Source organism: Leptonychotes weddellii, chromosome X (genome assembly GCF_054177405.1).
Source record: "Leptonychotes weddellii isolate Sample4059 chromosome X, ASM5417740v2, whole genome shotgun sequence".
Taxonomy (NCBI): Eukaryota; Metazoa; Chordata; class Mammalia; order Carnivora; family Phocidae; genus Leptonychotes; species Leptonychotes weddellii.
In genome coordinates this window covers 55,992,064-56,007,189 of record NC_138385.1, presented here as the reverse complement: position 1 = coordinate 56,007,189, position 15,126 = coordinate 55,992,064, and the positions used below count along the sequence as shown (strand labels likewise).

General features: G+C 39.5%; 2 protein-coding genes and 1 non-coding gene across 4 annotated transcripts in view; 2 read left to right on the top strand and 1 right to left on the bottom strand.

The window, feature by feature from the left end:
• Positions 1-15,126, top strand: part of LOC115941091 (uncharacterized) — a 448,023-nt gene that overhangs the window by 191,074 nt on the left and 241,823 nt on the right. The gene's annotated exons all lie outside the window — the stretch shown is intronic.
• On the bottom strand, positions 2,504-2,644 carry LOC115941094 (U4 spliceosomal RNA). The gene has a single exon (XR_014141525.1). It is a non-coding gene; the product is annotated as a U4 spliceosomal RNA (small nuclear RNA).
• On the top strand, positions 4,259-4,827 carry ZCCHC13 (zinc finger CCHC-type containing 13). Its single transcript, XM_006733686.2, has one exon. It carries the CDS (start codon positions 4,312-4,314, stop codon positions 4,825-4,827), a length of 516 nt encoding a protein of 171 aa, XP_006733749.1. The 5' UTR covers positions 4,259-4,311.

The window sequence follows — 15,126 nt, the reverse complement described above, 5'->3', positions numbered from 1 at the left end:
CAAATTTAGATACACTGGGGCCTAGAATCCATCCAGTCTTGTGTATGGGCAATAAAGATATCTGGTTATAGAGCAAAGATGTGTTATTTAAGAGGATGTGTATGTTTGTAAGGAGGTCATAACTGTAATTTGGGAGATGTTTGTATCAATCAGGAATCACTGTAAGGAGCAGAAAACCCATCTGTATTTTATTTTTTATTTTTATTTATTTTTGAAGATTTTATTTATTTATTTGACAGAGAGAGAGCGCACGCCAAGCACAAGCAGGGGGCGCAACAGAGGGAGAGGGAGAAGCAGGCTCCTCATCCAGCAGGGAGCCCGATGCGGGGCTCGATCCCAGGACCCCGGGATCATGACCTGAGCTGAAGGCAGACACAACCGATTGAGCCACCCAGGCGCCCCTCCCATCTGTATTTTAGATGTAAGAAGGAATTTAATATAAAAAATTACATGCCTACAAACTATTTGGAAGGAGAAGAGGAACAGGTTCTAGGTGGAGTCGCAAGGAATAACTCCCAGAAGAATACAGAACTGACCAACCAGAGTTCTGGTATCACCGCTGCTGCCACCTCAGTCATGTAAGCACATTCCCCAGCCCCCACCCCAGGCCCCTGCCTCCCCTAGAGCCACCACCCTTCAAAAAACCATCTAACAGAGAACATGGCTGAGACTTAAAATTTCCGAGGGAAAAAACGGGGCAGGTGACGGCTTTGCTCCTGAGCCTGCCCTCTCCCTACAAAATATGGATTTCTGGCAGCTGGGCGTGGAGGAGTAATACGAGGCCTTGTGGTAGGGACCTGTCCTCTGGCTGGCGGCTTGAGGATCCTTTCGAAATAGGGTTTGGGCTTCTGGGGGAGGGCAGTTCGTGGATGGGTGGGATGGGGAAAAAGGATCAGGTTTGAAGTCCCCTCCCAATCCAAAATATCCCCATTTGGCTTGAGGGACCCTGGAGTGAGTCTATGCATAGGCATCGTTAAAGGTAGGGGTCCTGGTCTGGTGGGGTTCTCTAGATGGGGGCTCCAAGCTGCTGTAAGCCATCTTCAATGTGTCTGTGTGCTCAAATCTGAGCCCCAGAGCCCCAGAACCGGACTTAGGGGTCTTGGGTGGGTCAGGGGCTCAGATCGGAGATTCTTGGCCTAGAGGCCCTTAAGACAGGGTTTAGGAAATCCAGAATGTGGGCTTGAGGGTTTAAGTACTCCCAGAAGTGGGATTATAGTGGTGCCACTGGGTCTGTGGGCTCCAGTCTAAGATCGTGAGTGTGAACCCTGGGGCCCAGGATAATGGGGTCCCCATTAGAATTGGGAGCATGGATCATGGTTCTGGCGGCCCCACCTCGGGCAGAATTTACAGAGCACCTCTCAAAACAAACAAAAACCAAAGTAAACACGAACCAGAATCGCTAGTACCTTTGAGGCTACAGCCGCATCCATGACCTCAAGGGCACACCAAAACCGAAGTGAAAAACCACAGCTGCTGCTGTCACCACCAGAACTGATTGCTGGCAGACAATGCTGATGACTGAACATCAAAATGTTATTTGTGTGGCAAGCCTGCACAATTCACTTGTCAGGAACAGGCAAAATGTAACTGGAAGATGTCACATTTGCCTTCCAAATCTTGAAGAGTTGGTTCTAATTGATAGACCCTATTTTGCCTCCAGAACTATGGCTGCAAGTGGGTATAGAAAGTGGACTTTTTGACTTTCCAACTTCTCAAACAAGAAGGATAATTAAATGAAGATTGAATAAGCCAGTCCAGAGTACCCTGCTCAGTGGTACATACAGTAAAGGGAGTATTCAGTTGGGAAACCTGGGATGTAGTCTTAGCTCTGTCATGGTCTTAGTTTGATCTTGGGAAGATTACTTCCTCTCTTGGGCCTAGTGGAGTTTATCTAGTAGTTATTGAAGAGAAAGATTTTAAGCAAGAGAGTGATGTGGTCCACTTTGCATTTTAGAAAATCACTTGATCAAGAGGTGATGTAGACCTGCTTTAGCGTAGTTGTGGGTTGGAGAGAAATGTGACACCTTGGAGAAATATTTAAAAGATTAAAGCATTTTATAATGATAAAAATGATTCATCAAGAAACTATAACAACTAAAAACGTAATGCACCTAACACAAGATCCCCAAAATGCATGGGGGAAAAAATGGACAAAATTAAATAGATAAATGAATAATCCAACAATAATAGTTGGAGAATTAATATTCTATTCCCAATAATGGATACTATAAGGAGACAGAAAATCAGCAATGATATAGAAAGCTGGAACAATACTATCAACCAAATTGATCTGAATGACATCTAGAGAATGCTCCAACCAATAGAAGCAGAGTAAACATTCTTCTCAAGCACTCAAGAAACATTTTTCCAAGACAGATCATATGCTAGGCTATAAAACAAGCTTCAGTAAATGTAAAATGATCGAAATTATACAAAGTATGTTCTCCAGTCATAATGGAATGAAATTATAAATCAATAACAGGCTACATATACTATTCTTATGTCTGTGTTTTACCAAATATGTTTGTATTGCCTGCCAGAAAAAAATTCATACGCAAAACATATAGTTAACTAGTAATTTAATTAGCAATAATCGCACCTCAGATAAACCTCATTGGCTACGATACTGCCACTGCGCAAAGCTAGTTAACTAGTAATCTAAAGAAAAATATTTGTAAGAAAAATATTTATTGTGAGTTTTTAAAATTACCAATAACCGGGGTGACTGGGTGGCTCAGATGGTTAAGCATCTGCCTTCAGCTCAGGTCATGATCCCAAGGTCCTGGGATCGAGCCCCGCATCGGGCTCCCTGCTCAGCAGGAAGCCTGCTTGTCCCTCTCCCTCTACTGTTCCCCCTGCTTGTGCTCTCTTGCTGTCTCTGTCAAATAAATAAATAAAATTTAAAAATAAAATAAAATTACCAATAACCTAAACTCATTTCAAAAGTTGTAAAGTACAAGAAGGAAAATAAGGAGAAAAAAAATTGTATTCAATCATATAAACCCAAAATAGCTGTGGTTGATATTTCAGTGTCTAGTATTCCATACTTACTTGTGTATCTATATAAATGAACATGTCCATAAATCTTTATGCAGTTTATATAAGATATAAACAATTTGGAAAACAACAGAGAGGAAATGTGCCCAATATTTAAATTACGATTTTGTAATTTATTTTCCAAGTTATAATGTGTTCTTTATACTGACTGCTTCAATCCTGTTATGTTTTATAACAAACGGTGGCGATTATGTTGAAAACTAGGATTCCTTCAATAAAATATGCAAGATTGTGAGTAAGTATCACTGTGGCATTTTATTTATTTTTTTAAAAGATTTTATTTATTTATTTGAGAGAGAGAGAGGGAGAGAGCACCAGGCAGGGGGAGAGGCAGAGGGAGAAGCAGATTCCTCACTGAGCAGGGAGCTGGACTGAGGGCTCCATCCAGGAACCCTGTGATCATGACCTGAGCCTAAGGCAGATGCTTAACTGTCTGAGCCACCCAAGCGTCCCTCACTGTGGCATTTTATTTTATTTTATGATTTTATGATTTTTTTATTATTTTTTAAAGATTTTATTCATTTATTTGACAGACAGAGACACAGCCAGAGAGGGAACACAAGCAAGGGGAGTGGGAGAGGGAGAAGCAGGCTTCCTGAGGAGCAGGGAGCCCCATGCGGGGCTGGATCCCAGGACCCTGAGATCATGACCTGAGCGAAGGCAGACACTTAACGACTGAGCCACCCAGACGCCTGTCACTGTGGCATTTTAAAGACTTTTTTTTTCTACTTTATGTATCTTATATCTTTATGAGCATTTGTATTTTATTTTTTAAAACAAAGAGGTTGGTCTAATTTGCTATGATTTGTTTCTTTCATTTACTGGATTAGATACATCTCATACATGTTTTTCCTATGTCCATAGGATGTATGTAAAAACATCATCTACTAGATCACAAAGATATAATTCTTATTTATAAGAAATCTTACAGGGTATATTTTCTGAACAGGGAAGGATTCACACAAACTTAAAGATCCAAGTGTTTACTTAAAAAAACAAAAACAAAAACAGAAAACATCAACACTCAGCCATGCTTTTGACTTCAAGGGTAGTAGGAAAGTCGGGGCGGGGGGCGGGGGGAAGGGCAGCTGGATTGCCTGTGACGCATAATTGGGGCCGTGCGCAAACCTTGTGTGACGTTGCTGAGGCCGCTAGAGAAAAACGGCCACTTGTTTCTAAGCCGCCCTAAGGGGAGTTGCATTGGAGCCTTCGGGGCAGTGGTGGGCCGGCTCACCGTAAGATCTCACCTCCGCCATGAGCAGTAACGAATGTTTCAAGTGTGGGCGGCCTGGCCACTGGGCCCGGGGATGCCCTAGAGCAGGAGGGAGCCGAGGGCGCGGAGCCAGAGGCCGTGGTAGAGGTTCTCCGTGCAGTTCCACCTACCTACCTGACATCTGTTACCGCTGTGGTGAGTCTGGCCATCATGCTAAGAATTGTGACCTTCTCGAGGACATCTGCTACAACTGTGGGAGAAGTGGCCACATCGCTAAAGACTGTACTGAGCCGAAGAGAGAGAGAGAGCAGTGCTGTTACACTTGTGGCAGACCAGGCCACCTGGCTCGTGATTGTGACCGTCAGGAAGAGCCCAAGTGTTACTCTTGCGGTGAATATGGCCACATTCAGAAAGACTGCCCCCAAGTCAAGTGTTACCGGTGTGGCAAGACCGGCCACATGGCCAGCAACTGCAGCAAAACGAGTGAAGTCAACTGCTACCGCTGTGGCGAGTCGGGACATCTGGCCCGGGAATGCCCCATTGAGACTACCGCTTAGTTTTTCCCCTTTGTCCCCCCCCCCCACCTTTTGCTGATTGATAATTGTATTATTTTCTCTGAAACCTCTTCACTGACCAAAAGTTGATAGATGGAGGCTACTCCCAGGCCAGTGAGCTTCAATTACCATGTTGAAGGAGGAAAGGGCTGGAAAAAAAAATCTCAGAAGAAGTTGTTCACTTTTAGATGTCATTAATGTGTTTCTGCGCCCCTGGAGAATCTGATTATTGGACAGTCATTAGGCGATTTTTGGTTCTTTGTACTTCGATTTAACATTTAACAGCTACTGTGTGCCATCCACTGCTGGAGGAATTGGGGATATATCAGTGAACAAATAAGATCATGTTTGGGAACACAGGCCTAGAATCTATTAACAAATAATACAGAGTGTCAGTGAAGATAAATTGCTATAGAGAAAAAAGAACACCCGGTAAAAGGATAGAATATGCTGGAGAGGGGACATGTAGTTCTGTCTTAGATACACAAGGTACCCTGAGGAAGTGAAATTTCCTCAGAGATTCGTTGATAAATAAAGCTCATTCTGAAAATGTCTATGACCTTGTCAAAGTAATTTTAACTTTATTACATATTGACCGTTTTGAATTATCTGATCTCATTAGCTTTTATTTATTTATTTTAAAATTTTATTATGTTAGTCACCATATTTAGTTTTTGATGTAGTGATCCACGATTCATTGTTTTCGTATAGCACCCAGGGCTCCATGCAATACGTGCCTTCCTTAATACCCATCACCGGGCTAACCCATCCCCCACCCCCCCTTCCCCTCTAGAACCCTCAGTTTGTTTCTCAGAGTCCATAGTCTCTCATGGTTCATCTCTCCCTCCAATTCGCCCCCCTTCATTTTTCCCTTCCTTCTCCTAATGTCCTCCATGGTATTTCTTATGTTCCACAAATAAGTGAAACCATATGATAATTGACTTTCTCTGCTTGACTTAGTTCACTTAGCATAATCTCCTCCAGTCCCATCCATGTTGATGTAAAAGTTGGGTATTCATCCTTTCTGATGGCTGAGTAATATCCCATTGTATATATGGACCACATCTTCTTTATCCATTCATCTGTTGAAGGGCATCTTGGCTTTTTCCACAGTTTGGCTATTGAAGACATTGCTACTATGAACATTGGGGTGCATATGGCCCTTCTTTTCACTACATCTGTGTCTTTGGGGTAAATACCCAGGAGTGCAATTGCTGGGTCATAGGGTAGCTATTTTTAATTTTTTGAGGCCCCTCCACACTGTTTTCTGAAGTGGCTGTACCAACTTGCATTCCCACCAACAGTATAAGAGGGTTTCATCAGGTTTCAAATAAAGTTGAAAGACATCTCTATCTGGCCCTACATAGAGTGTACAGTTTAATGAAAATAAACCAGAAAATGGGTATAATGTATATAAGTAGCTTTGAGAGAGAGAGAGCAATGAGAAATGAAAAACCCTCGCAGCAAATGGTTGACATAAACATATGGCAAAGTTTGGACTTACATATTTTTTAAAATCTAAGAAAAATATAAATGTTAACATTAAACACTGATTGGGACTTTGACAATTTAAAAAACACCCATTTTCATAGATAGGAAAATTATATTTATATTTAGGAGTTTCTGAAAAAATGTGTTGTCACCGATATAAAAATGTTCAGTTTCAAATGCTGATATCTATTTTTAAAAATCAAATCTGAAAAACAACTGATGTTCTATAAAGTGGGAAAGGTACTTTTAAATTCTAAATAAAACCTGGGATTGGGGAGGTAACCATAATTGAAGTTGTAATGAAAAAATGATTTGGAAAATAATAACTACATGTCAAACCTAGGATATGATAGAATTTATATTAGAAAAGATAGTGTAGAGGGTACAATTTTTGGCCTATGAACCCATGAGGTCAAAGAAATGTAACTGATTTTATAACTGAAGCCACATTCTTTTATGAACTTCCACAAAACTTCATGTGTAATCCTTCATTCCCATCTAAAAGATCCCTTCAATGCAGCTGAGTTTCAACTTCTGTGACCCTCTTGGGTTCCTAGAAATTGATTCTGTCGTTGTGTGCTGTTGCAACAAAATAAACTCAGGTACACTCCTAACCCCTAAGCGTCTCTCTCTGTCAAATAAATAACTCTCCAGAGAAATAATATTGAGTGAAAAAGGCCAATACCAAAAATCATATACTGTATGGTGCCATATATGTAACATTTGTGAAATCATACGATTATAGAAATGGAGAACAGATTAGTGATCATCAGGAGTTAAGGAGTGAGTGAGAGTGAGAGGGAAGAGGGTGTGGCTATAGAAGAATTACATAAGGGATGCTAATGGTGATGGAACTGTCTGAATTTTGACTGTATCAATGCCACTTTCCTGGTTGTGATATTGCACTGTTGTATTATAAGATGTTACCACTGGGGAAAACTGGGTACCTGGGATATTTATGTATTACTTCTAACAACTATATGTAAATCTATGATTGTCTTAAAATGAAAAGTTTAATTTTAAAAAATAGGACTTCACAGCGGAAAAACCTGACAAACACTACATAAAATAGGTGATCAATTTCAACATGCACAGTCACAAATAATGTTGATAGTATATACTCATTTTTAATTAAGTTTTTAATTTTAATTCCAGCATAGTTAACATACAGTGTTATATTAGTTTCAGGTGTACAATATGGTGATTCAACAATTGTGTACATTACTCAGGGCTCATCGTGATAAGTGTACTCTTTAATTCCCATCACCTATTTCATCTATCCCCCCACCCACTTCCCCTCTGGTAACCATCAGTTTGTTCTCAATAGTTTAGAGTATATTTCTTGGTTTGCCTTTCTCTCTTTTATTTTTTCTTTGCTCGTTTGTTTTGTCTCTTAAATTCCACATATGATTGAAATCATATGGTATTTGTCTTTCTCTGACTAACTTATTATGCTTAGCATTATACTCTCTAGTTCCATTCATGTCATTGCAAATGGCTAGATTTCATTCCTTTTTATGGATGAGTAATATTCCATTGTGTATATATGCACTGCATCTTTTTTCTCCATTCACCTATTGATGGACACTTGGACTGCTCCCATAATTTGGCTATTATAAGTAATGCTGCAATAAACATGGGTGTATATGTATCCCTTTGAATTAGTGTTTTTGTATTTGGGGGGTAAATACCCAGTAGTGTGTTTACTGGATTGTAGGGTAGCTCTATTTTTAACTCTTTGAGGAATATCCATACTGTTTTCCAGAGTGGCTTTACCAGTTTGCACTCCCACCAACAGTGCACAAGGGTTCCTTTTTCTCCTCATCCTTGCCAATACTTGTCATTTCTTGTGTTTTTGATTTTAGCCATTCTGACAGGTGTAAGATGATATCTCATTGATTTGTATTTCATTGATGATGAGTGATATTGAGGTATGTACCCTTTATATAATGTGATTAAAATGACACTTTACCTTGCAATCTTTCTCTTCCAAATATGTGACCCGAGTCTAATCACGAGAAAAACATCAGACAAATTCTGAGAGAAAGGATATGTGACTAGTGCTCTGCAAAACTGTCAGGGTCATCAAAAATAAGGGAAGCATCAAAATGATCACAGCCAAGAGGAGTTTAAGGAGACATGACAACTAACTGTGATGAGATATCTTGGATGGAATTCTGGAACAGAAAAGGCATTAGTTAAAAAGTAAGGAAATCTGAATAAATTATGGATGTTAGTTAATAATTAGGTATCAATATTTGTTCATTAATTGTAGCAAATGTATCATACTGCTAAAAACTGTTAATAATAGGGGAAACTGGGTGCAAGGTATATGGTGACTCCTTATACTATCTTCTCCATTTTTTTTTTAGTAAGTCTAAATTGTTCTAAAAAATAAAGTGTATTAAAAATTAGGGCTCTTACTCTGTAAAACAGTATGTAGGTTCCTCAAAAAGTTGAAAATAGAGCTACCCTATGACCCAGAAATTGCACTACTGGGTATTTACCCCAAAGACACAAACATAGTGATCCGAAGGGGTACGTACACCCCAATGTTTCTAGCAGCAATGTCCACAATAGCTAAACTATGGGAAGAGCCAAGATGTCCATCAACAGATGGATGGATAAAGAAGATGTGGTATATATATACAATGGAATATTATGCAGCCATGAAAAAATGAAATCTTGCCATTTGCAACAACGTGGATGGAACTAGAGGGTATTATGCTAAGTGAAATAAGTCAATCAGAGAAAGACAAGTATCATATGACCTCACTGATATGAGGAATTCTTAATCTTAGGAAACAAACTCAGGGTTGCTGGAGTGATAGGGGGTGGGAGGGATGAGGTGGCTGGGTGATAGACATTGGGGAGGGTATGTGTTATGGTGAGTGCTGTGAATTGTGTAAGACTGATGAATCACAGACATGTATCTCTGAAACAAATAATACATTACATGTTAAAAAAAAAAGAAGATAGTAGGAAGAGAAAAATGAAGGGGGGGGGATCAGAGGGAGAGATGAACCATGAGAGACTATGGACTCTGAGAAACAAACTGAGGGTTTTAGAAGGGAGGGGGGTGGGGGGATGGGTTAGCCCGGTGATGGGTATTAAGGAGGGCACGTACTGAATGGAGCACTGGGTGTTATACGCAAACAAGGAATCATAGAACACTACATCAAAAACTAATGATGTAATGTATGACGACTAACATAACATAATAAAAATTAGGGCTCTTGGGTGAGAGGATTCTAGGAAGATGGTGGGGTGGGAAGCATCAGGAATCTGTGTTCCCTCCTAGACAACTGCACTGGCAGAAAGTGTCTGATGTAACTGTTTTGGAATTCTGGAGTGTATTAAAAGATCAAAACATCCAGGGAAAGGCTTGCATGGCAAATTGAAGTTAATTTTGGTCATTTTCAGCTCTTAACACAGTAGCAACCACCCATTTCCCACCCCCAGCCACAGGCAGGCAGCTCTGCATGTGTTCCTGGAGCAGCTTGCACACAGCTTGCAGGAGCCACGGTAGGCAGAAAGGATCATGTTCTCCAGATATCAAGGATCTGCCTTCTGATTATCAACTGTTGCTTCGAAACACAGAGGTACAGACAAAAAAGCACTGCCCATTGTTGTTGCATCTCCCTGCATTGTTGCAAACCCCACCCCATTTGGCTGAAATGACTCCCAGTGGATTTAAAGGACTGGTGCGCTTTCCCTCCTCTCCCCTTTGATTTCTCTCTTTTTCCCCTTTTGAGAGCCAGGCATTAGAGATAAGGACATTTAAAAACAACTATATATATGGGGAAATTAGAGGTGAGCATGCATGCCTACAGACAGGCTCAGAAAAGACCTGAGACGATCTTAAGTTTCTACCACAGGCTGAAACTCAGCACAGAGACAGCCTAAAACATCATCATCATCATCATCATCATCATCATCATCATCACAAAAAACAGCAAACCCTGTGGAAGGAGAATCTGATTTCCAGAATTACCACATTCTTAGATTCAAATGTCTAGTTTTCAACAAAAAAAAATCTCAAGGCATATAAAGAAAAGAAGTATGACCCATTCAAAGGAAAAAAAAATCAACAGAAATTGTCCCTGCAAAAGATTTGATGACAAATCTACTAGAAAAATACTTTAAGCATCAGTCTTAAAGATGTTCAATTAATTAAAGGAAGATGTGGAGAAAGTCATAAGAATAATGAATGGACAAAATGGAAATATCAATAAGAAGATAGAAAATCTAAAAAGAAAACAAAAAGAAATTCTGGAGCTTTTCAGCACAATAATTAATTAAAATAAAAAATTCGCCAGAGGGATACAAAGGCAGATTTGAACAGGCATAAAAAAAGAATCAGTAAACTTCAAGATGGGGCAATGGAAGGTATTGAGTTTGATGAACAGAAAAAAAAAATAATGAGACATGAACATGAGCCGAAGGGACCTGTGGGCTACCATTAAGAAGCTCAACATACACACTGTGGGAGTCCCAGAGGGAAAAGAGAGAGGAAAGGAGCAGAGAGAACATTTGAAGAAATAATGGCTGGAAACTTCCCAAATTTGATGAAAGACATGAATATAAACATCCAAGATGCTCAATAAATTCCAAGTAAGATGAACTCATAGGGATCAAACTTTAAAATGCCAAAGAAAAAGAGAGAATCTTGAAAGCAGTAAGAGAGAAGCAACTCATCGCATACAAGGGAATTTTCAATAAGATTATCAGCAGATTTCTCATAAAAAACTTTGGAGGTCAGAGGTGGTGGCCTGATATATTCAAAGTGCTAAAGGGAAAAAAAATCCCATCAACCAGGGATTCTATATTCAGTAAAACTGTCCTTCAGAAGTGAGGGAGAAATTAAGACATTCCCAGATAAACAAAAGCTGAGTGAATTTGTTACCACTAGACCAGCCCTGTAAGAAATCTTCTAAAACACTAGACAGTAGCTTGAAGCCATATGGAGAAATAAAGATTTCAATAATAGGCAATTATAAAAGCTAGTATTATTGTAACTTTGGTTTGTAACTCCAAATTTTTTCTACATAATTTAAGAAGCTAACACATTTAAAAAGATTATTAGTTTATGTTTTGTGACACACAGTGTATAAAAATATAATTTTGTGACATCAACAACTAAAAGGAGTGGAGACAGAGTTGTGAAGGAACAGAATTTTTGTATGTTACCGAAGTTAAGCAGTTATAAATTGAAATTAGAATGTTATAACATTAGGATACTAATGTAACCCCTTGATAACCACAAAGAAAATAGCTACAGAGGGGCGCCTGGGTGGCTCAGATGGTTAAGCGTCTGCCTTCAGCTCAGGTCATGATCCCAGGGTCCTGGGATCGAGCCCCACATCGGGCTCCCTGCTCAGCAGGGAGTCTGCTTCTCCCTCTTCCTCTGCCTCTCCCCACTGCTCCTGCTCTCTCTCTCTGTCTCAAATGAATAAATAAAAAAAATTATTAAAAAAAATGTTAAAAAAAAAAAGAAAATAGCTACAGAGTATACATAAAAGGAAATGAGGAAGGAAATTAAACATTTCAGTACCAAAATCAACTAAACACGAAAGAAGACAGGAATGCAGGCAATGAGGGACAAAAGCTATAAGACATATAGAAAACAGATTGTAAAGTGACAGAAGTCCCTCCTTATCAGTAATTACCTAAAGTTTAAGTGGTTTAAGCTTTGTTGAAAGACAGAGATTGAAAGAATGGTTAAAAACACACAATCCAACTATATACTATCTACAAGAGATTCATCTTATGTATTTATTTAAAAGTTTTAATTTAATTTTTTAATGTTTTATTTATTTATTCATGAGAGTCAGAGAGAGAGAGAGGCAGAAGCAGAGGGAGAAGCAGGCTCCCTGCCTAGCAGGGAGCCCAATGCGGGACTCAATCCCAGGACCCTGGGATCATGACCTGAGCTGAAGGCAGATGCTTAACCATCTGAGCCACCCAGGTGCCCCTGAAAGTTTTAATTTTAATTCCAGTTAACAAACAGTGTTATATTAGTTTCACGTGTACAACATAGTGATTCAACAATTCTTTACAGTACCCAGTGCTCATCACAAGTGAACTTCTTAATCCCCATCACTTATTTAACCCACTCCCCTGCTCCCCTCCCCTCTGGTAACCATCAGTTTGTTCTTACAAGAGACTCATTTTAGATATAAAGACACAAATACATTGAAAATGAAAGCATGGAAAAAGATATTACATGCAAATTGTAACCAAAAGAAAGCAGGGATGACCATATTAATATCAGCCAAAATAGACTTTATTTTTTTAATTTTTTAGAACTTAAAAAAAAGATTTTATTTATTTATTTGAGAGAGAGAGAGAGTATGAGCGGGGGGAGGAGCAGAGGGAGAAGCAGACTCCCTGTTGAGCAAGGAGCCCAACATGGGGCTCAATCCCAGGACCCTGACACCATGACCTGAGCCAAAGGCGGATGCTTAACTGACTGAGCCACCCAAGCCACCCAAGCACCCACTAAAAAAAAGACTTTACAGGAGACATAAAGGGTCATTATATATTAATAAAAGATTCAATACAGTTATATCTTATTGGCCAATGTATAGAGAAATGAGGATAGAGAAATGAGCCACTGCCAGAGAAGCTGCCCAAAACAGAGAAATGCCCTGGTGTCTTTCTTCCTCCCACCCATGGAAGCTTTCCCCCAAGATGCTGGGAGCCAGGAAAAGTAGAAGAATAGTTCTGAGGGCAAACCCACAGCCAGGAGCAGCACAGGCCTCAAAAAGCTGCACTCCAGGAATCAGAGTGAACCAGAAGTAACATATCCCCTTCCAGTATAGCTTATTAGACCACTGCTCCATTTTAAATGGAGATGACTCAAAGCCACTATATTCATAACAGAGTACAAGTTGGACCATCCAGAACTATGTTGGAAAACTTAACTTTGTGATTGATAAGATGACTGGCCCAGTATCATATGTTTCCCCTACTTCTTCTTGCCATATATTTGTAGAGCCATATATCTTGTTGTGCTTTAGATATTCATAGAATATTGGAGCAAATTATAGCAGAGAACTTCCCTAATTTGGGGAAGGAAACAGGTGGCACAATCCAGGAGGCAGGCAAAGAGGGACAAAAGCTATAAAGCAGAGAACCCCTCTCAAAATCAATAAAAATAGGTCAACACCCCAACATCTAGTAGTAAAACTCACAAGTCTCAGAGACAAAGAGAAAATCCTGAAAGCAGCTTGGGACAAGAGGTCTGTAACCTACAATGGTGGAAACATTAGATTGGCAGCAGACCTATCCATGGAGCCCTGGCAGGCCTGGAAGGACTGGCATGATATATTCAGAGCACTAAACAAGAAAAATATGCAGCCAAGAATACTATATCCAGCTAGGCTGTCATTGCAAATAGAAAGAGAGATAAAACACTTCCAGGACAAACAAAAACTAAAAGAATTTGCAAACACCAAACCAGCCCAACAAGAAATATTGAAAGGGGTCCTCTAAGCAAAGAGAGAGCCTAAAAGTAACATAGACCAGAAAGGAACACAGACAATATACAGTAACAGTCACCTTACAGGCAATACAATGGCACTCAATTCATATCTTGCAGGAGTTACCCTGAATGTAAATGGGCTAAATGCCCCAATCAAAAGACACAGAGTATCAGATTGGATAAGAAAACAAGACCCAGTGATATACTGTCTGCAAGAGACTCATTTTAAACCCAAAGACACCTCCAGATTTAAAGTGAGGGTGTAGAAAACCATTTACCATGCTAATGGACATCAAAGGAAAGCTGGGGTGGCAATCTTTATATCAGACAAATTAGATTTTAAACCAAATACTATAAGAGATGAGGAAGGACATTACATCATACTTAAAGGGTCTATCCAACAAGAAGATCTAACAATTGTAAATATCTATGCCCCTAACATGGGAGCAGCCAATTATATAAGCCAATTGATAACAAAATCAAAGAAACACATCGACAATAATACAATAATAGTAGGGGACTTTAACACTCCCCTCACTGAAATGGACAGATCATCTAAGCAAGAGATCAACAAAGAAATAAAAGTTTTAAATGACACACTGGACCAAATGGACTTCACAGACATATTCAGAACATTCCATCCCAAAGCAACAGAATACACATTCTTCTCTAGTGCCCATGGAACATTCTCCAGAATAGATCACATCCTGGGTCACAAATCATATCTCAACCAGTACCAAAAGATTGGGATGATTCCCTGCATATTTTCAGACCACAGTGCTTTGAAATTAGAACTCAGTCAGAAGATGAAAGTTGGAAAGAACTCAAATACATGGAGACTAAAGCACATCCTACTAAAGAAAGAGTGGGTCAACCAGGAAATTAAAGAAGAATTAAAAAAATTCATGGAAACAAATGAAAATGAAAACACAACTCTTCAAAATCTTTGGAATGCAGCAAAAGGCAGTCCTAAGAGGAAAGTATATAGCAATACAAGCCTTTCTCAAGAAACAAGAAAGTTCTCAAATACACAACCTAACCCTACACCTAAAGGAGCTGGAGAAAGAACAGCAAATAAAGCCTAAACCCAGCAGGAGAAGAGAAATAATAAAGATCGGAGCAGAAGTCAATGAAATAGAAACCAAAAGAACAGTAGAACAGATTAACAAAACTAGGAGCCGGTTCTTTGAAAGAATTAACAAGATTGATGAACCCCTGGCCAGACTTACCAAAAAAAAAAAAGAGAAAGGACCCAAATAAATAAAATCATGAGTGAAAGAGGAGAGATCACAACCAACACCGAAGAAATACAAACAATTATAAGA

Excerpts from the sequence above, each read along its gene's own strand:
- ZCCHC13 (XM_006733686.2), top strand. The coding sequence starts at position 4,312 with ATGAGCAGTAACGAATGTTTCAAGTGTGGGCGGCCTGGCCACTGGGCC.